General features: G+C 31.8%; 4 protein-coding genes across 7 annotated transcripts; 2 read left to right on the plus strand and 2 right to left on the minus strand.

Annotated features, from left to right (window-relative positions):
• Positions 1-2,402: 2,402 nt before the first annotated feature.
• On the minus strand, positions 2,403-5,882 carry LOC114180990 (protein LIKE COV 1-like). The gene is made up of 7 exons (XM_028067298.1): positions 5,591-5,882; positions 4,999-5,051; positions 4,151-4,260; positions 3,642-3,809; positions 3,457-3,554; positions 2,978-3,104; positions 2,403-2,807 (listed from the first exon to the last, which is right to left on the minus strand). The coding sequence occupies exons 1-7, from the start codon at positions 5,738-5,740 to the stop codon at positions 2,710-2,712; spliced, it is 804 nt and encodes a 267-aa protein (XP_027923099.1). The 5' UTR covers positions 5,741-5,882; the 3' UTR covers positions 2,403-2,709.
• A 3,172-nt stretch (positions 5,883-9,054) lies between these two features.
• On the plus strand, positions 9,055-11,358 carry LOC114181462 (DNA-directed RNA polymerases II and IV subunit 5A-like). Its single transcript, XM_028067926.1, has 3 exons — positions 9,055-9,661; positions 10,645-10,758; positions 11,144-11,358. Exons 1-3 carry the CDS (start codon positions 9,281-9,283, stop codon positions 11,267-11,269), a joined length of 621 nt encoding a protein of 206 aa, XP_027923727.1. The 5' UTR covers positions 9,055-9,280; the 3' UTR covers positions 11,270-11,358.
• Positions 11,359-11,924: 566 nt separating this feature from the next.
• Positions 11,925-15,578, plus strand: LOC114181367 (AUGMIN subunit 1). Of its 3 annotated transcripts, none has more exons than XM_028067792.1 (7): positions 11,925-12,124; positions 12,254-12,467; positions 13,557-13,689; positions 13,772-13,906; positions 14,265-14,388; positions 14,966-15,103; positions 15,201-15,446. In XM_028067792.1, exons 2-7 carry the CDS (start codon positions 12,260-12,262, stop codon positions 15,306-15,308), a joined length of 846 nt encoding a protein of 281 aa, XP_027923593.1. In that variant the 5' UTR covers positions 11,925-12,124; positions 12,254-12,259; the 3' UTR covers positions 15,309-15,446. The 3 variants fall into 3 exon arrangements, with proteins under 3 accessions (XP_027923593.1, XP_027923592.1, XP_027923594.1); XM_028067793.1 differs by lacking the exon at positions 11,925-12,124 and adding an exon at positions 12,632-12,779 and having other exon boundaries at positions 12,390-12,467; XM_028067791.1 differs by lacking the exon at positions 11,925-12,124 and having other exon boundaries at positions 12,260-12,467; positions 15,201-15,578.
• Positions 15,579-17,605: 2,027 nt separating this feature from the next.
• Positions 17,606-21,837, minus strand: LOC114182112. Of its 2 annotated transcripts, none has more exons than XM_028068873.1 (5): positions 21,313-21,837; positions 20,744-20,810; positions 18,887-20,649; positions 18,615-18,759; positions 17,606-18,341 (listed from the first exon to the last, which is right to left on the minus strand). In XM_028068873.1, the coding sequence occupies exons 3-5, from the start codon at positions 20,624-20,626 to the stop codon at positions 17,722-17,724; spliced, it is 2,505 nt and encodes an 834-aa protein (XP_027924674.1). In that variant the 5' UTR covers positions 20,627-20,649; positions 20,744-20,810; positions 21,313-21,837; the 3' UTR covers positions 17,606-17,721. The 2 variants fall into 2 exon arrangements, with proteins under 2 accessions (XP_027924674.1, XP_027924673.1); XM_028068872.1 differs by having other exon boundaries at positions 21,320-21,836.
• Positions 21,838-24,372: the final 2,535 nt, after the last annotated feature.

Raw genomic sequence — 24,372 nt, forward strand, 5'->3', positions numbered from 1 at the left:
ACACCCACCCAATCAGGTTTATATTAAAAACTAAATATAATAACAATTTTCAGTTCATTACGATTAAAATGTTGTTTACGTAATGTTGTCTATGTGTATTTTTTTAGTGTGATGATTTGTGTCATTTTTTGATATTTTTTTTATTACTAAAAAAGGAATTATTATTCATTACTAGTTATATACGATAATGTACCGGATATGATATATATGTATCCGATACTTTACGTTTATCTTTTAAATAATTAGATATGATATGTGATATATATGTGATATATGAATAATGAAAAATGTACAATAATTCTTACAAACATAATCAATATATGATTGTTAATGTGTGAATCCAAAAATTTTCTAATTAGAGACCAATTATTTTAGTAGTCAAAACCTTGTAGCTAATGGTAATGATCAATTTAAAAATCAATTCATCATTAAAACTATTTTAATTATCAATTTAGAGATCGATTATAATTTATTGAAACTATTTTAGTTGTGAATTTGGTCACTAGTGACTAATTATTTATTGTTACTAAAATTGGTCACTATTCAAATATTTTATTATAATGTACTGCTATTTTATAAATTAGATATTTCATTGATAAATATCTTGAAGCACCTGACATACACAATTCGTGTCATATATGAATATGTGATATTAGAGTTCATTATAAATTAAAAAGTTAAAATAAAAATAAATTAAAGGGATTCAGCCTCTCTCCTGTGTAAGAATAAATTTAAATTTCAAATGTAAACTACTAATAGTAAAAATATTAAATTAATGACATTTAATTACAGTGTTAAGTATTTTGAATTTTCTACAAAATAATTAAAAAGTCGTCCATGGTTGAATTTCACAACTTCATTAAACCCTATTAAATAATCAATTAATTGCGTTGGATTTCTAACAATTGCATTTATTTTACAATCACCAATTGAAAGGAAAACTGTTGCTTTTTTAGGCATTGTTCGTAATTAATTTGACAAGTACCAAAATGATATCTTTACACATTTACAATAAATTTAAATATAATTGAACGTTAAATAAGTAATAACATTCAAACAAAATATTTGTATTAAAAATATTTTACAAAATACAAATAAGTTCTGCAATGCTTAAAGGCAATCCAAAATAATTTACAATTTACTTATATATACATTAATTAATATGCAAAAATAAGTAAAATGTTATTTTCCTTTCAATTAACTTTCAATGTCTACAAAGATGATGAACTTATTCCCATAAACATAGATCAATGGTAAATTAAGTAAATAAATTAGTCAATCTTGCCTAAAATTTATTTTAAATCCAAAAAAACATAGCAAACTATAATTTCAAGAACCAAAACGCTATATAAACTTCTAAAATGAAAAACAACTAAATATTTTACGTAGAACAATATAAAGATATATTAAATATTTTAAAAACTTAATATAAATATATAATTAATAAATTTTAGAATTTGGGTTTGAATATTTGGTATACTTCAATAAAAAGTATTTTCGTAGAGAAAATAAGAAGGGATAAAATAGATGCAAAGGATTTAAAAAATAATGAACATAGGGTGCAAAAAATATAATTTATGTGATTTTTATATATAGGATATTTTTGGTAAAAAATAAAGGAAAGAAAGTATATTTAATAAATAAAGAAATATAAAAACAATTGACACCCAGTTGGAAGAAGTGGGTCTTTTGAGTACCTCCAAAAATAGACAAATTGTTCTGTTTTACAAACAAAAATTATTAAAAATAAAATATAATAGATAGGTTTAGTAGTTTCACATTAAAAAAAAGGTTTCTTAAATTCTGCTGACTTTATTCTATTGTCGTATATTTAAATTTCACTTTTACAGTTTTAATTAAGTAATAATATTTTTTTTCTACCTAAAAGTTATTAAATCAAAAGCGAACAAAATGAATGTTTTAATTAAAAAAAAATGTATCAGAGTGTACGATTCTAAATCAAATTTATTGCCATGTTGGACAACTGGCTAAGTGTTTGAAAGAATAATTGAAATCGATATTTTGTTTTTCTAAACACATTTGTTTCTTTAGTCTCATAATTCTGTTTTTCATCTAAGAAATTTTTTATTGCATCCAAATGAAATTGATTATCTTAAAATCAATGTTCAAACACTAAATCAAAACAAAAATAATTTTATTCATAATCGATGATAACAACAATTGAGTATATTTACGGTTAACAATTGAAATGATTTAACATTTGCAATTGTTGAGACAAACTCAAACAAATTGTAATACATTAACCATTTGAGCATTAAACGTTTGAGCAAAGAAGAGTTTGAAATGAACTATCATAAATTTAGAGGACGAAAATTTGCAACTTTTTTCTTGTCTTCTGTGCAGAATCAATCTTAATGATAACTCAGAAATACTTCATGAAGTTGAAAGCCATGAATGAGAGCTACAAAATTGAATTGCTATAACAGGTGGAGAACCAGTACATTATACACAGGTAAAAATCCGAGAATCCAACCACAGAATAGAATTTTGTATGGTTATCAAATAAATGCTAAACTCTACATTCTTACACAAACCAATGTTACACAAGCCCTCAGAGTCTCACTTTCTCAGCGATCAATCACGTAAATTCAATAATGGCATCCGCAACACAGTGATTGCATTGTCATTCTGATGGCTTCACATGACACCAAGGAACAGAAACATGAATAACTACTTTGCTCTTCACTCTCAGCTTCTGTTGATTCTACTTATTTCCCCTGGTATGATGGGTGAATCTATCGTTGATAGGATCTGTGGCATTGACATGCCTCCCGAAACAACAATTTCTGCAATTTCAAGACAAATTAGTGGAATGAATTATCGTTATTCTTCTTCTTATTATTATTATTATGCCTTCTAGAGATGAATCTTCAAGAGTAGGTCATATGAATTATTATTATACCTGCTTTGACCTCTATAATTTGAAACTTCAAGTAAATGAAAAAGAATCACTCACCAATTCCTTCTCGAACTGACAAGTTTGGCCTAATGACATCTTTGGAGTTGACTAGAAATATATCACCGATATAGAGATGATTTGTAGGAACATAGACACAGTATAACTCCTCGTCTCCAGAATAGTTCTGTAAAAAATATTGAAAAATAATTTAATTAATGCTGTGAAAAATCTTTGTAAACACAGATATCATCATGAACTGACCATAAACCAGTCTTATCAAACTCCAAGCATGATCTGCTTACCAATAATGAAATCTTCCCATAGCTTATTGTATGTACAGTATTAAGATACACAATAATTGAAAAAGAACATGAAAAATGCTAAACTAAATATCGAATAACATCATATTGATGGGATCATAGACAAGGAATGGCACTAAGTAACACCAGGGAATTATAACCAAACTCAAGAGTCAAGAAATGATGCTAGTAAATGTTCTGAACTTAAAATATTCTAAATATCGAGGTTTCAGAGACCTGAAGAGTAACAGATGAGGTGATGAACCCAAATGCATATTCTCCAATGCGTGGATGCCGGATGATGGCTACTTCTTTGAAGGCTTGTGTATTTTGATCTGTGACAATATGCATGTTAGCATAAACTGTTCTCATCCAATTTTTCACTCATACCAATTAAGAGTTACATGTTGGCAAACACACACCTGGAGAGATAGCAGCACTGATCTGCTTGGAGGCATTATAAATATGACGAACAAGTGGCATTCGCTTGATAAACCACTCCCCAAGGCCCAGGACAGATGCACCCAACCATGATGACATAAAAACCCCAACCAAGAAGATGAAAGTTATGGAAGTTATGAAACCGAGACCTGGCCAAATCCAAATATCAGTAAATAGAGTTAACAAGTTTCAAACAATAAAATCAAATGAAAAAGGCTTGCTGTTCAATGAAATAATCAAACTCACTCCAAGGCCAAAAAATAGAGAAGGCTACAAATATAGAAATATTACGAATATAAATTCACTTAAGCATGCATCAAATACAATAGAATACTAAGTAACCATGATCTTAGCAATCTTAAGTGAAAAAGAAAATTCTTAAAACAATTCCTGCCACAAGACAAAGTTGTTGATGTATAAAAACGAACTTTGTTACAATCTTTGCGTGAGTAAAAGTTAATTGTGAAATACCATAAACATAATCACTTACCAAAAATATCAATTCCAAGTTGAGCATAGATAGGAGAGAAAAATCCATCCACAAAATGAATGAACCACCATGTTATATAGAAGGTGATAGCAATTGGAAAGAGAATGACACTGCAAAAGAACTAACTGTGAGATAAGCAAAGGACTTTGGAAATTAGAAAAGGACAATGCAACCACTGATCCAAACAAATAAAGGTAACCAAACATAATTCAGCAAACCATAGATATGTACAAGCAGAGAGAGTATACTGACAAAAACACATATTCTCCTTAGGAGCAAGCATCATATTAAATCATCATTAATGACATAAAACTTAATATTTCTCCATCATTTTGTCCTTTTAGTTCAAATAAAGTGACAAGATAGCAATGAGATTGGTACATACTTTTACGGCACTTGTGATGAGAATTGTCATAAAAGAGTGCATAATAGTATCTGGTGCCTGGTAAGCGATTTTTAGATTTACAGTCTTCATAAACAGAACCCAGGATTTTCATTCATTTAAAATTTCTCAATAAGAAAGATATCACTTGGTCTCTTGGAATATCACCAGGAATATATATCCTCCCGTAATGGAGAAAAGAAGCAAGAGCTTCCCCATAATCAGAAATCAACTATTATGCTCTGTAATTTTCCTTTTGCGATATAACACAAAAAACAGAAAAGATGCATGTAGAAATAAAGTGAAGACAACAAATTATGAAAATAAACCAGCATCTCAAAGAATGCAAGGCATGCACGAGGCAAATTCATTCAGAAAACAAAAACAGTATCATGCGTATGAAAATGCAATGCATCTCATGTATCAATGATTAAACATCAAGATGATGGACAGAAGAATCACGCACCATCCTGTCATGAACTTTTTTGATGCCCAGCTTCTAATAACTTTGAAAAAAGTCTACAAAATGACAGAAACAGGAAAAAGAGCAATCTGTCAGACAAATAGTTAAGGAGGTATAGCAAATTCTCGTATGCGACCTATAACTCTTCTCTGGTATTCAAAACCACGAAAACAAAAAATGAACATTTACACCCAATACGTGCACCTAAATTTCTTTCTAATTAGGTTGTAAAAGGAAACTATTGCTCAATTATATACATATAGCTTGTAATAGTTAGGACTAGATGGCTTCACTTCGTCACCATTTTGCGATCACTTTTCAGTTTGAATACAATTCGGTGATTCATGAAACAAACTCAGACTATCATTCACTTAAATCCTCATTCTCTTGAAGCCACACACTGCTCTCAACAAGAAACTATTTAACTCCTCAATGCCTATCTGGTTCATCCCGAAAAAAGCTCAATTCAAGTCAAAGTACAAACTTTAAAGTAAATCCCCCAACCCAACACATTCAAAACAGTCCAGGTTGAGCGAATTGCATAAAAAAGCGGAATTGAAAACCCTAAATGGAAAACATTGAAGGAAGAGATCACCTCGCGTCCAGCATGATGCGCGGACGATGACGGCGACGGCTTGGGGGAAAGTGAGGCGGCGGCGGCGGCGGCGGTGTCGGCGACGGGGATGAGAAGCTCTCGATCTCTGTCTCTAGTGGTGATGGCCATGGAGGATTTTTCATCGCCCATTAAACGACGGCGTTTGGCAACTAAAAACGCAAAACCTTTCTGAAGTTTCTGAAACTCTCCGTTCTTCTTTGCGTCCTTCGGAGAGTCCAAAGCTGTAATTCACGTTTGGTCTTCGCTTCCTTTTTTAATTTCTGTACTATAATTTTATTTTCTTAAAATATGTTTTAATTCTATCTGTCTTTGAATATTCCAGTTTATGACTCTGTGTTTACAAGTCACACTACTCTATATTAATAAATAAATAAATCTATATTAAAAGGATTAGAATTGCACTGTGTTTGACCTGGTTGCAATGTACAAATTTGATGTCAACAATCATTCAAGTTGTTTAGTTAATTTCTAGAAGTAAAAGACTTAAAAAGACCCCCTTTAAATATTTAAATAAATATTTTTAAATTTAATTTTCGTAATATGATATTTTCAACTTTTATCTTTTCTTCTTCTGTGATTCCTGTACCATTATTTTTAGTTTTAGAAATTGAACGCGTACTAAAATTTTGTATTAATTCACATGCCATGCCAATAGAACTATATTCCTTGACTTTTCTTATTAATTATTGCTCCAAATTAGTATGACATTATAATGGTCAAGTTTTCAAAATATAAATATAAATCTGTCTTCGTTTCAATTTTATATGTTTTAGTGTTTTGCTTTTTACGTGGGTTTCGTTTTAATATCCTATGAATTAAAATTAATAATTATAATATTTTACAGAGAAACTATTTAACATGTTTATATATATATATATATATATATATAAAGAGATATTTTTTTTCTACATTTCATTATTTCGTTCTTTAATTTTATCTTTAATTATTATTTTAAAAATTAATTATTTTATAAATAGATTATCTTTAATCATTAGTTTAAAAATTAATTATTTTATAAATAGTTTATCTTTAACCAAAAATTATTTTTTCTTTAATAATTATTTAAAAAACTTACTTTTTTTAGGAATTTAATTTTCATTTTTACATTTAACAAATATTTACAAAAATTATTTATATATTTTTTATAAATTTTAACTTAAAATTTTATGAAAATTAAAAACTTATTTTTTAATTTTCACTCGACGTTGTTTTAAAATTTTTCCTAATGTACATATTTTATTTTTCTAATTTAAAAATCATTATATATTATTTATCTAACTAAATTGAATCAAACCTAATCGAATCGAAACGAATCGAATCGAACCAAATCGGACTGGACTAACCTGCACCATATCGAACTAAACTGAACCTAATCGAATCGAACTGAATTGAATCGAACCGAATCCGACCCAATCGAACCGAACAATAACGGATCAGACTGGGACGGACCAAGCCGAAACGAACTGGACCAAACCAAAACGAATTTAAACCGAACTAAACTGAACCGAACCGAACAAACTGAACTGAACTGGACCGCACCAAACTGAACCGAATCAGACTGGACCAGACCACACTGAATCGAACAGAGCCAAACTGAACTAAATCAAACAGAAAATAACCGAATCAAACCGAACTAAACCAAACCAAACCAAACCGAACTGGACTGAACCAGAACAGATCAAACCAAATCAAATCGAACTAAACCGGACCGGATCGGACATACCCGAACCAAATCGAACCGAACAGAATCAAATCAAACCGAACCGAATTAAACTGAACTGAACCATACCGGATCGGATCGAACCGGGCTGAGCTAGGCCGGACCGAACCGAACCAGATCTCATTGAACAGAACCGGATCGAACCAAACCGAAGAAAACCAAACTGAAATGAATCGAACTGAACCAAACTGAACTGTATTGAACCAAACCAGACCAAATCAAACTGCTCTAAACTAAACCAAACCAAATTGAACTAAATCGAACCAAACCAAACCAAATCAAACCAAACTGGACAGGACCAGACCGAGCCAAACTCAACCAGACCAAACCGAATCGGACCGAACCAAACAAAACCGAAACGAACCAAACCAAACCGAACCAAACCAAATTAAACTGAATTACTCTTTAGTTGTGTTGACTTTTAAAACACCTTGAATAAAGGAGGAGAAAATTTAATGAAAAATTTTACACTTTCTTATTTAATAAATATAGAACAATAGGAAAGTCGCTTATAACGTGCATAAAAAATGTCACACCCAAATGTTTTTTCAACACCAACACCATAATTGTAAGGTCCCTCTTAAACAATTGAAACACAATGCTTTTCCCAAACTTAAATATAGCAAATGTATAAACAATAACATAAACAAACTATATACTTTCAATAAAAAAACATCCAAAGGATAAGCTTGAAATGGTTTTTATTAACCTTTCACACAAATAACTATTTTGTCAAATTGAAAAACATAGAGTTCTGAAATTGGTAAAAACATGTAAATATTTAAGAAATATATTATAAGAAGAGAAAAAAAAGGTGAAAATGAAGTAGTAAAACATAATGAGAAAAATATAAAAAACATATAAAAGAAAGATAAAATATTAGTTAGGATTAAGATTAAGAAAAAAGATCTACTAAGGTAAAGTATAAATCTCATATTAAAGGGTAAGTGCAATTAGTAACCTAGTTGACATTCGTTTTGTATCTTAAAATTTGAAATAAGTGATTAAGTTGTGTTGTGACCGAATTGTAGATTATTTCTAAATTGACCTGTTAATCACAAAATAGATTCTCACTAAGTTTTTTTTTAACTATAATTAAAACAATTAAGAGTCTAACAAAGTCAATTTTTTTAATACTTTAAATTTTTAATTTTAATTTATTTTTCTAGTACTCTAAATGTTTAGTCTAAGCATTTGTTTTCTAATACTCCAAATTTCAATCTCATGAATTTGTTTTTTTAATACACTTTATTCTTAGTCTAAAAAATTTATAAGAACAATACAATTATAACTTTTAAAAAAAATCTAATTTCCTAGTTTATACACTTTAGATCAGTCAAAATAGTAAATATATAAAAATTGTAATATTTGAAATGAAATATTAACCATCTAGTCGATTATGTTGTTATAGAAGAAAATCTTAAATAAAAGTTAACATATGAATTTGTTTACACATTTTAACGTCAGTTAAAAAATATGTTAGACACACTTTTTAACATGAATTGTTATATATATAACTCTTTACAAATTTACATGCAGAACTTTTTCACAAAAAGTTGATACATAGATGGTGATAAACAAACACTGGATTTTTTAATACAATCTTCCCAACACCAATGATATATTTTTAATTTAAATATGTAAAATAATATAGAAAAGATTACCTATAAAAACAAAAATAAATTATTATTATTATTATATTACTTCATGATGTGTTTTTATTTCTTCTTTTTCGGTCATGAGTGAGGTGGTCAAAATTCTCACCCTCTCCTCCTTTCAATCCGCATTTCAGTGGTAACCGTGGAATACAAAACAAAAAATTAAGATCTGCACTGCTAAATTTTCTCATAGTGAATCATTTGATACAATCACAGCATAAAAGATCAAACTTTAGGGCAAAAGAAGAATGGTAATGAAGAAGAACCAAATTTGGGAGCAAAATCAAAGTGATGGTGCTCTCCGAGGAAGAAATTTCGAGGCTGTTCCGAATCAGGAAGACGGTGATGCAGATGCTGAGGGACAGAGGGTACCTTGTGGGAGACTTCGAGATCAACATGTCCAAACACCAGTTCAAATCCAAGTACGGCGAACACATGAAGCGTGAGGACCTTGTCATCAACAAGTCCAAGAAGGACAACTCCGGCGACCAGATCTACATTTTCTTCCCGGAGGAGGCCAAGGTCGGCGTCAAAACCATGAAGACTTACACTAACCGCATGAACTCCGAAAACGTCTACAGAGCCATTCTCGTTACTCAGACCAGCCTCACCCCGTTCGCCCGAACCTGCATCAGCGAAATCTCATCCAAATTTCACTTGGAGGTTTTTCAGGTTGCCTTCCCCTTCTCTTTCAGATTAAATGTTAACACTGATCTAATTTATTTAATTGTTATTCATAAACCAAATAAGTAGTTACTCATAAAATTATATGCTGTTAGTTTTAGTTATAGAAATTTGTAAGAACTGTTTGTTTAAATGCGCATTAACCATGAAGAATGAAATAAAGAAGAATGTATGTACATTTTAGAAAAAAATTCTAACATGAAATGGAGAAAAGTTACAACTATAGGAATTTGGAATGGAGAACTTAAAAGGGTCTTTTATTGGCAGGATTACTCTAAGTTCTAAAGGGTTGAAGTTTGTGTTGAAATGAAAGATGTGTGGTCTTTCAGGGAGACGAGACATGATTGGATACAAGATGAAAATGCTTATGAGAACTTTAATGGAAGTATAAAGCCTTTTATCTGTAAAAAGAGAAATGATCGTAATCACGTTTGACTTTCTATTCAAACAGACTTTGAATCTTAGATTTGCCTAGAATTGTCTGTTCTACTTCCATCTGATGTGTTTTTCAAGTGAACTCATCAGCATTTTCGTGTTGATAAACTATGGTGGAGCAATCTATTGAAAGTATGTGTTGGAAAAGGACAAAGTACTTTCTCTGTGTTGGGATTTACTAAAAAGTTAAGTAAGATTACTGAAAATGGGTGGAGGTTTTGAGCTTGAAATGAAGCAGAGAGTACTGCATGTTGATGTATATTTGAAACGCCATCCACTACATAATTTCATTGGAATACCAAATGTTAAAACCCTTTGTATCGGAACTAACGTGGTGGTTTCTAGGTTTTCTGTTATTAGACACTAAAATGTAAAGATTGTTCGAGTGTAGAAAAACTTACAAAAATGTATAGGAAATAATTTGGGTAGCTTCTAGATATACTAATACTACTGTAATGGAACGAACATTTTTTTTATTTAATTTTGATTGTGTTTTGTGAATGTGAGTTTTGTGATAGAGTGTTGTGTTGATTCAGGAGGCAGAGCTGCTGGTGAACGTTAAAGAGCATGAGCTTGTTCCTGAACATCAGGTTCTCACTGACTCGGAGAAGAAAACTTTGGTTGAGAGATACACTGTGAAAGAAACCCAGGTTCATCACTGTCTTCACTTTGTGAAAAATGTTTAGCGTGTCATATCGAATTAGTCTTTAGGATTATTTACTATGACCAATTCTTTGTCCCGTGGTGTTCTGGATTAATGAATATTATGGGTTAAAGTGATTGAAGTGCCACCACGATCTATGTTGGAATATTTTTGTGTGTGTTGTTACTCTGCCATGTCTTCAAAATATTGATGATGATCAATTTTAAAGTTTTAAAGTATATTAAAAAGATTTTTAAAGTATGAATGTATTTTTAATCTTGAGCTGAAAACAACACCAAAAAATTCAATACAGAAACTGAGTTCTTGTTCTACAGATTTTCTGTTGACACTGACATGGTGCTTTGTTTCTAAATTTCTGGGGTGGATCTCAGCTACCTAGGGTTCAGGTGACTGATCCTGTTGCAAGATACTATGGACTGAAGCGAGGTCAAGTTGTGAAGATTATACGGCCAAGTGAAACAGCTGGCAGATATGTTACTTACAGATTTGTTGTATAGAACTTCAATTTTTTTATGATATGTAATATGTTTCATAACAATGGTAGATCTGGTTGATTTTTGGAATAAAAATTACTTATTTATGTAAATTTGCGTGCTTTTATACATTCTGTTTCTTAACCTCGCTAAAGATGTCTATTGACAAGTGTTACTTATTTATTTGATTGAATTAAGAGTCTTATATGTGTTATGATTAAAAGGTGTGGATTTATATTGTTAGAAAAATTACACTACAAAATTTAAGTTTTAAAACATTTTAAAAAAATTGTAAATCTAAATTTGAAAAACATATAAAATTAACTTTTAAATAGTTCTTTAATAAATGTTTCTTTCAGTAATAATTTTATTTTATGTATTTATTTTTCTAAATATTAAAATAATAAAACAGTTTTATGTATTTCTTTATCGTGAAGTGCAGAGAATTCAAACACATACCAATTAATCACTATATTCATGTATTTAAAAATTTTAATTTATAAAGAACAATAATAGGTCTCAATACACGTAATATAAATAGTAGTAAAAATAATTATACTCTGGAATCACATAAATACCAATTAATTTCTCCTTTTTCACACAGTGACAAGTGTCACTTTCCCACAACATTTTCCAATCATAAAAAATTCAAAACAAAACAGAAATACTGCATTTTCAAGTTTCTGCGCGGAAAATGTATTTTTAATCAGAGAAACAAATCAACTAGCATTTTAAAAAAAAGAAGATAAAGCTTTATTGCAATGCTGTTCAAAATAAATTCAAATTATAGAGGGGAGTTTGATCGTAATCACGCGCCACTGAAACGACGAAAGTAGAATGCGTTAGCCGTGTGAATTGATTCATTAGATTCAGAAGAAGGTAACGCTTTTGTTTTCTTTTTCTTGTTGATTCCTTTGTTCAAATGAAGAGATTTGAAATACGTTGCGCTCAATTGTGGTTTTTGATTCATCGGATTTGATCTGAAATCTTGTGTGTGTATGTTTTCAGAGAAGAATGAGCGAGAAAGAGGCTATGGCGGAAGTGAAGGAGTGGCTTGCGAAGACGTTTGAAGGCGCTGGGAAACCCGTTCCGGAATTCGAATACACACCGCGGAGCGTCTCGCATTTGCACCATCTCATCACTCTTTCCAAAGCCAAAGACGAGGCCGCGCGCCTCGTAGCTCGCGATTTCCGCCTCAAGGCCTCCGAGTACCGATCCCAAGGTCAGTCACTCTTAGGGTTAGGGTTTCTCCCGCTTTCTGTCGCCAAAATGACTGTGGTTTTCAATCGTGGAAAATTACGTACTCATGAAATTGGACTGGCTAAGCTGTGATGCCGTAGCCACGGATTGTGGAAACTATGGTGATAATGATTTGTTTCTAATTAGGGTTATGGCTAGGGTTCCTCATTTTTTTCCAATCAGCAAAACGATCGTGATTACTGAAGCTGCCGGCAAATTTGGCTGCTATTGTGGCTACGCATTGGGATTTAAAACCTTGCAGCTACGTGGATTGCGGAGATTTTGAAGAGCGTGGGTATGTCGCGAGAGAGCTTGCTCTCCAATATCGGAACATGTTCTCCTGGGAATGTGGTTACAGTTTGGTTAATATTGTAGACTGACGATCATTGTTCTGAAGTTATTGAGACTGAGAAATCATGATCTGTATGTTTAGTTTTGGAATTTAATTCAGTCTACTATCTAAAATAAATAAATAAATAAAAAGAAGGTTTAAATATGAACATTTGATTTGATCATCTTTTCTTTGATATTGTGATCTATCTCAGATACGTTTTGTTATCATACAAGACAATTTGTGTTTTTCAGAATTTATAATTTTTTTGATAGAAATTAAAACGTTGTTTTGTCAACAAATAGATTCCTCAATTACCGTGTTAGAATATGCTGATTGAGACAGATAGTATCCTGAGTCCTAGTAAGTGTTGTTTTAAACTAAAATGAATAGTAGAAGGTATATCTTTCTAATTAAAAGATCACCCCATTAATCTGTATAATCTTAATACTTGACATTAATATCATTTGAGCATCATTGCTTGATCATGATGCTATTTTAGTTGGATTTCAAATTCTGTTTTCTATTTCACTAAAAAATGAAAATTCTGTATAGATGTTTTTGGTATTGGTTTTGTTCTCGACATCATAATTTGGTAAAGATCACATAAACTTATTGAGGGAGTTACGAAGCATGGAATAAGTTATATCAACCTATCGAAAGTTTATAGCTTTCAGCCTTGGCAACATTTAAGCATAGTCAATTTTTAAATCCGTTGGTGATGATGATTATTATTTGCAGCTGCGAGGATTAGGGAGATTTTGGAGAATGTGGGCTTAGCGCAGGAGAGCCTGCCCTCCAATGTGGTTACATCAGCACAAGTTCTAGCAAATGTGGCCAACTTGTTGAATATAAGAGATACTGAAATGAGTAGGTGGGTTTTGTTTGGTTTGTCCATTGTTGTTTTGTTTGTATCAATACTGAAAGTTTGGATTCACCCTGGAATCTGTGTTTAGCTTTCTTGTAGCTATGGGTGACATTTCCCTAAGGAAGACTGGAGTGGAGGAAAAAAGGGCTGAAGTTAACAAGGAATCCAAGCTCCTACTTGATTACACTAGAAAGGCAATAGCCAGGCTAACATATTTGAAAAGGTACATTTGCAAATGAGTCAAAGCAGGGTTTTAAATTGCAATAGTCAATATTGTAGGTACGTGATTGTAGGTGAGTTGTTGTGGAAGCCTTCAAAACTGAAATGTTGCTTACTGCAATTTAAAACTATGGAATGGAGTGCTTTTATGTATTTCTGTTGTGTTTTACCTTTGCATGTTTTGGTTGCGTTATGATTGATGTTGTTAACGATCGAGACCTAATGTGGTTGTTGCACCCACTACAACTGAGATGTTGTTGCATTGCATGATATCACCCTAGATAGTATATTCAGCCTTTTGGCATTACACTCGTTTGTTATCAGTTATTTTGCCAAGCTTATATGAACCAATTTATATGCAGAACACTTGCTCAGTTAGAAGATGAGGTAGCTCCATGTGAGGCTCAGATGGATAATTGGGCTACAAATTTACAAGTAATGGCCGCAAAAGAAAGACAGTACGTGCAACAATGTGCCAACTACAAGGTATGTTGTCTCTTTTTCTTGTGGTAGATGGAGGCTTCAGAAATTAGTCCTCTGAGTTTTGAAATATATGGTTGGAATGTATATGATATTGGATGTGTATTTATCTTTAGGGTGCGAGTGATAAAGATAGAAAAAACAAAAGAACGTGAATGTGATCAATCGCAAATTGTAGTAGATAACTTTAGTCATTATGAAAAAAAAGAAAAGAATTATCCCATACGCATTAAAGCCTTTTTTATGCATTAATGTTTATGTATTGCGCCTGAAGTTTATGTTCTTTTGATCGATTTTATTTCTTTCTCATGTTTATGTTTTGTTATCTGTATAACTTAGGTTTTGCTTAATTGTACCGTGCAGTTTCTTCAGTACACTTTTTTTTACACAGGATCTTGATAATTGGCTTACTGTACATGATGTTATTATTTTTTATTATAGTCACCGTGTTCTTGTCATAGGCTTATACTAATGGTGGTTTTTTGGCTTACTCCCATGCCCCTGTACTACTCTGTATGATATCATCATGTTTTTTTATACTTCGGATTCTTATCTTTTAAATCCTGAATAATATTTGTTGCAGGCGGTGCTGAATCATGCAGGTTATACCCCCGAGGTTAGCCATAGCGTTTTGGTTGAAATGGCTGAGCATAGAAAGGAGCTAGAGAAGAAAACTAAGCCCATCCTTGATACTCTGAGGAGTTACCAAGATTTGCCTCCGGTATTCGTGATTTACATGCCTTTCTGTTATATTTTTTTGACTGTATTAAAACCATGTTTTGTTTATTCGTATATTTGTGTTGGTTGGGATTTTTCAGGATAAAGCTTTGGCTGCCTTAGCAATTGAGGATAAGAAAAGGCAATATGCTGATGCTGAGAAGTATCTTGAAGATGTTTTGCAATCTGCTCTTGCCAGTTCTGAGTGACATATTACTAAAATTTTTAAAGCCTTTTTCTTTGTAAATTTTCTTGCTTTCAAGATTCTGATTTTTCAACTTCACTAAAGATATCTATGGACAAGTGTCACTTAAGTTGCCTTTCACTGGACATATTGTTGCATATAATTCTTTCACATTTTATCTTAAAATCAAAATTTTGAATGGTGAGGAACACAATTTCTGGATCAGTGATTTAATTCCTGTAAGTCTTTTAAAGAAAATGGAATTACTCGCATTATAATAGGACTTGTTGGCAAATTCCCTTTCCTATTAAGTGCATGTGAAATTTAATGATTATAATTTTTGATCACTTACGAAAGAATATGACCCTATGGAGTTGAGCTTATATTAAAACTTGAAAGATCTTTCCTTTAAAACTATGACACAATCCAATTTTTGTGATATTCATTTTAGAAGTTATTGTTGCGATTATGATTATTACTATTATTATTTAAAAAGTTATTAGAAAATGATATTTAAATCTTATAAAAAGTTTACAGGTTAAGCAGTTGTAATAAAATTAAAATTTTAGGTGTTTACTGAAAAAAAGGATAACATTTAAGAATTAATTGGAACAAAATTAAAATTTAATATGTGTGTATATAAGATAAAGTTGAAGTATCAATTAAGATGAAATTAAAGTTTGTGATATTTATAAAAGTAATAGAGTTTAAGGAAATTAAGTGTTTTTTCCATATAACATAAAAGTAACTCCAACACAAATTCTCATCATGAAATTGAAGAAAACGTAAGAATATTCTCTCTTCTATTCTTTACAATTAAGTCATATTTTTTCAAATAATGAAAATTTACTACTTAAAAAGTATTTAGTCTTTATGAAAAAGATTTAAAATCATTTTTTTAAAGACCTTTTTATCAACCTTGAAGTTTCACAAAAAAGTCAAAAACCTTACCATAGTTATTACAGAAATATGTAAAATTATACTATACTTATCAATTTCCCTAAAAAATTTAAAAGTACAGATAAATAACATAAAACTGATGATGTAAGGGTTCTAGGGTTTTGATTCAACATGATGATGTTCTCCTGCTTTTGAAATCGTGACTTGGAACTCTACCCTAATGTTAGTAGAGGTTTTTGTCATGGCGTTAGTGGTAGTGTGAAGATCTATTATATTAACAAACACATTTCATTCCAAGAATAGAACTTTGTGACAAGGCTTCTACTTTTTTATGTTACAAAACTCTGTCAATATAAGCTGAAGATATTCAATTTGCAACAGAATGATGTAATGCAATTACTTTTTTTGCACCCGCATGGGTTTTCCTGCAACTCCATTGGGATGTTAGAAATGTTTAAAATGGAAGTGCAACAATGATGACAGCATGATGCAGTAAGAGTAAGAGGGAATATTTTAGTCTTTTTTTATTGGGTTAAATATGTTTTTTGTCTCTTAACTAGTAAAAATTGGATTTAGTTTCTCTTCGAAACCTTAGCCTAATTTAGTCCTTCAACTTTAGAAATATTTGAATTCGGTCATTTTAACCAATTTTTTAAAGTTCATTTAACGTTTTAAATGCATCTCATGAGAACATTTGAGTTGTCTACCTTGCTTGACATATTTTCGTTTCAATGTTAGCTAAGAAACTGTCTTGAAATACGTTTGAAACGTCAAATAAACTTAAAAAAAAAAATTGTTAAAAAGACTAAATAAAAACATTTGTAAAGTTGGAAAACTAAATTGTGTCAAGGTTTACGAGAGGGACTAGTTCCAATTTTCACAAAGTCAAGGAACCAAAAATATATTTAACCATTTTCTATTAATATGGGAGTGTAGCCAGTAATAATCGGGGGTGCAGAAAGAGAAAGCCTTCTTGCTTAGTCTGGTTCAAATTACGGGCTTGGATAATTTGCTCAACAAACCCGTAATTTACGATAAAATTATCCAAGCAATAAAATTTAATGGTTTACATTAAAATCATTTAACACTGGCTAATTATTTATACCAACTTATGAATCGGTTCGTATCAAATCTGACAAAAGAATTAAAATTCAATACACCACTCAACTAAACCCATATTTTTAGTGGATAATAATATATTATTATTCATATATCATAAATCTTTATATAAAAAATTAACACCACTTTAAGTTCAAAATTTCAAGAGATTAAATTTATAAACTTTTTATTCTCTTACCCAATGTCATATTTAGATTATTTCAGACAAAATTGCATCATGGAAGGTGAAAGAACACATTATAGAATAATCCATTATATTATTCTAAAAGAAAAGGTTATTGATAGCAAAATTATGCAACTTTCTGCAGCCAAGGTGTTCAACTCTTCTTTCTTGTATCAATTCAATGAGTCCTTTATATACAAGTTGAAGAAGATGCTGATATCTAAAGGCTGTATACATGGTCTCAAAATATATGTAATCATAAATTTACAATTATCTCTTCAATCAATCCACCTAAAACTAGATTCTCTACTTCATTCACAACTTGCTCAGCTTCATCTGCAGAAAATCCATGCCTCCAACCCCAGTTCCATATTCCATTGTTTCCCTTTATATCTCTCTCCATCATTTCATATATATTATCTGAACCCACTTTTTCACTGTAACATGTTAACTGCTCAATGCCACTACACACTTCATCAACCAACCTCCCTAAAGAAATGTGCAATCTTGGATTCCCCGCACAAGTTAGCAATAAAGGGTTAACTGCTTGTGATCCCTGCAAGCTTTTACGCTCAGTTACTTCATTTGCACAGTCCAAATAGAGTATGAGATTGGATATTTGCTTAGTTTCACTTTTTGGTAGGAGCTTGGAACAGTCAACATCAAGATTCAGGAACTTCTCTGCATGCTCAATAAATGATTGATTTGTCAGAAGTAAATATTTGAGCTCGGAACTCTCTTTTTCAGGCTTGTAATCTGTTTCACTGATATTGATGCTGTCATGAGCTTTCTCAGCAAGAATGGCATCATTTTCACGTTCAGACTTGACCATAAAGTAATCATCACTAGAAGATCTCTCGTTTTGCTCAGAAACTTCTGTAATAAAAGAAAAAGAATGTACCTGCTATGTCAAAACTCATGAAGAAACCTATAGTTTATGAGAAAAAGAATGTACCTTCTTTTAAGGTTTTTATTTGTAAAAGTCATGATCTTACTATACTTGTCAATTCATGATACACTATCAGTGCATTGGCTATTTTATCTTTGTATGACAGTTATCCAAACTTTTTCAGAAATGTTACATGCATAACCTCTCATATGTAATTGTTAAAATGTGGCACCAGTGAAGATAACTTGAGAGAAATTTACCTCTAATCTTACTTGAAGATGCATATATTTCTTCATGCTCCATCGCAAGATCATTTGTTATTGTAGTTATTATTCTAATCTCAGGGCAATCATCTTTATGAGATACAGCAACACTCATTGCTTCTTCTTGGACTAACTGTTCATCCTGCTCAGAGAAACAATGTATGAAAATTCAGATTAAAGCCCTTGCTTCATTCATGGATTGCTACCGAACTCAAATTTCTAAGAGATGAACACAAATTTCTAAGAGCTGAGAGCCAAAGTAAACTTACAACTGGTTTAGCTGCTTCTGACTGAACAACAGCAGGATTTTGCTTCTTCATCTGTTTCTTTTTCTGTTCCTTGGAATAACTAATCTTTTGGCTCTTTGGTTTTGAGATAGTACTTGAATTTGAAACAGTGCTCCTTCTGTTGGGAGTCTCATTCTTTTCACTTCGGGAGCCACTTTGCGGCTTCCTAATCTTGGTACTTGTAGAGCTGATTTCTCCTTGATCTTCTTGGGATTTTGCCACAACTTTGGGTTTGGAAACCTCAACTACTGGTATAAGATTTTGTTGTTGATGTTTGGATTTTGAAACCTCCTTTTCTGAAAGCTTTCTACTAGTGGCAATGGTCTTTACCTTAGCTTTTCTATCAGCACTTTCATTTACATGTGATTTGTGACTGACATGACTATGCAGTTTTACCTTAACTCCTGGAGCCTTCTCATTTTCAATAGGCTTGATTTCTTTCTCCTTCAACTCCACAACCTCTCTGACAAGCTTAGTTCTTTCCTCTTTGACAAGTTTTTTGGATACATGTTCTTCCATTTTTCTCCCCACGTTGGTGGTTGAATCTTCCTTGTGTTGGAACACTTTGGAAGGGACAACTTTTGCTTTTAGATTTCTGAGGGATACCTTTTCTGGAGGAACAACATGCTCATAACTGTTGACACATTCCTGATATGGACTACATCGAGGTTTCATAAGTACAATAGGAGGTAAATCACCAACATGTTTGTAGTGTGCATCGAAGGAAGGATGAACATGAACATTAGGCTCTCTGACAGGACTCTTCTTCAAAAGTCCATTGAAATGAGTAGTCTCTAGAATTTCCTTCAAGGTCATCTTACGTTCGAGATTAACATTAACATTCTCAACATTTTTTCTCACCTTAGGCATATCTATGTCAAATACATGTCTCTTCTGATTCAGAATCTTTGGACTCTCCAGCTGTTTGTGCATAACAGCTGAAAATGATCTTGAAGGAGCTTCTTCCAAACCCATCAGCTTGGCAACAAGATTGGATCGTCTTTCCCTCCTTGAAGTTGTTGGTGAGAAAGAAGAATCAGAAAGCTTATCATTCCAAGCCCCAGAAGATTGGCTTGAGTTTGTGGAGTGGAATGTGGATGCTGAATCCAACCCTTCAGTGGTTGTGAACAAATTTTGACTAACCAGGCTCTCCTTAATCACTTTCTTAAGCTCCTCAGTGCAGCTACTTGAAGAACCATCAGCTGAAGGCCAACGTCTTTGAAATCCCATTGGATAACTTTGTTCACCAAAGTGATCACAATGTGCAGTTCCATCACTCGGCATTGCATCAAATCTGCTACTTTCAGGTTTCACATTTTGTCTTCTCTTCAAGGTAGCCATGTGTTGTGAAGCTTCTTGCACCTTGCGAAGCATTAGCAGAGATTCTTGCAGGTCAAGAGCACCTTTTAGCAAATCTTTTGCTATATCTTCAGAACTTCCATCGTACCTGAGACCCCTGGACCATGAATCAATCATGTTGTTCAACCTTTGAGCTCCTCTAGAAACCTCCATGAGCTGCAAGGATGATGGATCAAAACACCTTTCTTCGGACCCTTTTGAAACCTTCTCATCTTTGTCTTGTTTGTTAGCCAATGATGTCTCTGCCGGCCTCCTAGTTTTTGTCTTGTCCTTCATTTTCTGAGAACTGGTCCTGTATTTCCTTATAGCCCCACACTCAACTACCCCTTTTGGATCATCACATGTCATGAATGGTCTATACATGACTGAGTCTTGAGGGGGATATTCTGTCACAGAAATTTCATCAACAATCTGGGAGTCTAGTAATATTTTAACAACCAAAACAAACAACAATTGTTATTAAAATCTCAGAATACTTACATGGTCTTGTCCTCCTGGATCTCAGTTTGTCTACATGAGACAAAAACCAGGCTTGTTTTTTGTCCAACTGAAACATGTGCAATTAATTAATTAGTCCTCATCAACACAACAATTCTAGCAAAAAAGAGGAGGTAGATCAACATAGAAACAGACAAACAAAAAAAAAAAGTCTCGATCATTAGCACACTTGAACTGTGAAAATTAAACTATTTGCACATTTTCCAATTGGACTCTTGAACCAAGCACAGAAACAGAGTCGAAGATCTGTAAGAAACTCTCCACTGAAATCAGAAAGGACCCAACTTGAAAATGATTCCAAAGACTCCAACTTTAATCAGACATCATCATGGTGTTCACGAATCCATTGGCAAGCTAAGACATTTTTGTAACTCACACTCCATTTTTCTTTCCCAGATTAATATACAAAAAATTGACACTTTTCTTTTGTTTCTTCTCCCCAGAGTTGATGACGAAACCAAAATTCAACATTCTCAGAAACTCACAACAAAGAAGCTAAAACGCTTTAATCCAAAAAGAAGTAAGAGTTCACGGTTTCATGCAACACTTACAACTTACCCTTGATTTTCTTTCAACTGTTCATCACAATCAGCAGCACCAATCCCAAACCCAGATGAGAAACTCATGAAAAACAGATAAGAAAAAAGAGTTGCATTTACGTTGAGGAGGAGCCAGGAAGGCCTAGGGAAGCTTCGAGGTGCAAGCAAGAGACTCAGATCCACATGGGAGGAAACAAGAGAGTCAAAAAATGGTTACATTGACTTTGTGATTAGGATGAAGGGTAGATAGATACTATACTAGCAAAAAACAACATTGAGCTTCCATAAAATAAAACACAGTGTGAGTGTTTTCTCTTAGTATTCTTCAAAGGGATTTGTTTAGAGACAAGAAAATCACTGAAAGATCATGGATGTGAAAAATGGCAGCAAATGACTTTGTTGGTACACAATGGTTGCAGAGTGCCAAAGAAGCAAAGCAAAACCTGTTTCAAAAGCACACGGGTCAGAGAGTCAGAGTGGGAAAATGGCTCCACGCAAACCAGTTGATCAAAACAAAAATTTTGGTACTTCTTTTCTTCTAAAGTTATCATGTCATTATTATTTTTTAAAACACATTACCTTAAAAAGGTTGTTTTCATGAGACACTTTTGAAACCCAATTAACTAACGAGAACGCAGTTAATTAATGTCATGCATGGTAAAGTAAAATTTTTTCTACACACTCTCATACTTAAGCATTACAAATTTATCAACTTTTACAAAAATTATACAAACAATATCAGAAAATATACTCTGTTACTTACTTTTGTTAATATACTGTGTAATCATCCATGTCAGAAAAAGTTAAACCTGTGTAATGATATCAGTTTAAACTGTATAATAAATAGTGTAGTTGTAGTTAGAAACCTGGTCTTTACGGCACTCTACTGTTACGAAGATTGAGATTGGTCAGCAAGGGACATTTTATTAAGGTTAAATTCGTTATTTGCTGTCATACGTAAATCATTACATATATAATATTATATATGCCCCCATATGATCTTATGTTTAATATTTTTTTTATTATGTTGAAGGTTTTATTATTATGTTTTGTCACATAGCTTGAAAAAAAAGTGCCTTGAAACAGTGCAGGTGCAGATAATTGATGCAAACTGACAATAAAAAAAACTAGGAACCGAGCACTGCATCACACAACCTAATAAATCATCGCATGTTCTAACGAAGTTTTGCTTGTGTCGGTATCGAAAAATTAGTTAACGTAATGTTATTTTTTGTGAACTTAGAATGCCCCTTAATAAGATGTTAATGTTAATCTCTCGAAATACTAAAGTTTCTTTAAAAAGTTAACTTCTTTTAAGAAATACTGCTCCTTTACGTACACAGAAAATCATAAATTTGAAATTTAGTTTAAACTTATTTGTTGTTCCAATATTAAAATTTGAAAATAACTAACAGGTTCTAAAAAATTATGAAATGTCTTTAGAGAAGGAAACAAGTTGCTGATTTTGTTGCAGAAACATGGTGTTCGATCCAATTAGGTGATAATTAACCCTGTTTGATCAAGTTTTAGTCCCTTTGCATCACTAAAAAAAAAGTCCTTTTTATTATTAATTTAATTACAATGATTTGTTATTAAAATTTGAGTCACTGGGTACATATATGAGAGTGATAAACACAATTAGTGTGTAATGAATAAATAAATGAGTAGATATAATAATAAAAGCATTTAAAGTCAAATGTTTGCTTAGATTGAATTCTTAATTACCAAAGATCCACTTGTCCCTACACTCCAACTAAAGTCTAAATTTGCCGGCATATAACTCAATCTTCAAACCAAATTCTTAATATTTAATGTTCATAACAAATATTTCTACTTAGTATCTCTTCCAAGAAACCAACTTTCCCATTGGTAAATATGCAGTTAGTTTTTGATACTTTATTGCAGTATCTACTTTCCTCAGAGCTTTTCTTTTCTTTATTTCTTTGAAAAAAAAATTAGGAAAGAGAAAAAAAATCTGAAAAATTGTGAAAAGATCTGTTTTTGTTGGAAAAATGTTTGATGGGTGCATTTCGTTCACTCAACAGAAAGAAAACAAATCCATTCATTGTTCACACACCTCATATGAACCTTTTGTATTTTACCTTTCATCATCATCATAATAATAATAATAATAATAATAAGGATTAAATATATTTCTGGTAATAATAATAATAAGGGTTAAATATGTTTTTGGTCTCTTAACTTTCAGTGAATTTTGGAATTAGTTCATTTCGAAATTTTGGACTAATTTAGTCATTCATTTTTCAAAATACGTTGATTTATTCCTTTTAATTAAATTTTGTTACATTTCAAACGATAATAGTATTTGACTTAACATTAAAGCAAAAATGTGTCAAACAATATAAACAACTCAAATATAATCCTGAAATGCGTACGAAACATCAAATAAACCTAACAAAATTTAATTAAAATGACTAAATCTATGTATTTCCAAAGATAAAAGACTAAATTGGTCAAAAGTTTTGAAATGAACTAATTCTAAAATTTACTGAAAGTTAAGGGATCAAAAACATATTTAACCCTAAAAATAATATTCATTAAAGCCAAAGTGTTAATTACTTAGTATTTCATTAGTTGAAAAACATATAACCCCACCTATATCTTTGATGTTGAAAAAATTCCTCATTGCATGTTCTGAAGTACAGTATTAATTCAGACCTATAAGATTAATAATGTATTAACTTCAGTCATGAATTTTGCAGAGCATGCATTAAATAATAAGTATTGAAAAGTACCTAAACTCAATCAACCAAACTGCATAAACAACAATTGGCAACATATACCACACCAAATTTGCCGACCAAAATGTCTTATTATCAACAGAAAACACTTGTTTAATCTTCAAAATTTATGTGTAACTTTATCACTGAATGAGACTACTTAAAAGAATCAAAATGAGCTTTTCGATAACATGTTTGGAGTAACATAACAAGTTGAAGTGATTTTGAAGCTATTTCTTACACTTTGATTACAGAAAATAACTTAATTACCACCGATTTTTTGTTTCCCAAACAAGTCTCTGTCTTCAATGAATTCCAAGTTTTCACTGTT

Source organism: Vigna unguiculata, chromosome 4 (assembly GCF_004118075.2).
Source record: "Vigna unguiculata cultivar IT97K-499-35 chromosome 4, ASM411807v1, whole genome shotgun sequence".
Taxonomy (NCBI): Eukaryota; Viridiplantae; Streptophyta; class Magnoliopsida; order Fabales; family Fabaceae; genus Vigna; species Vigna unguiculata.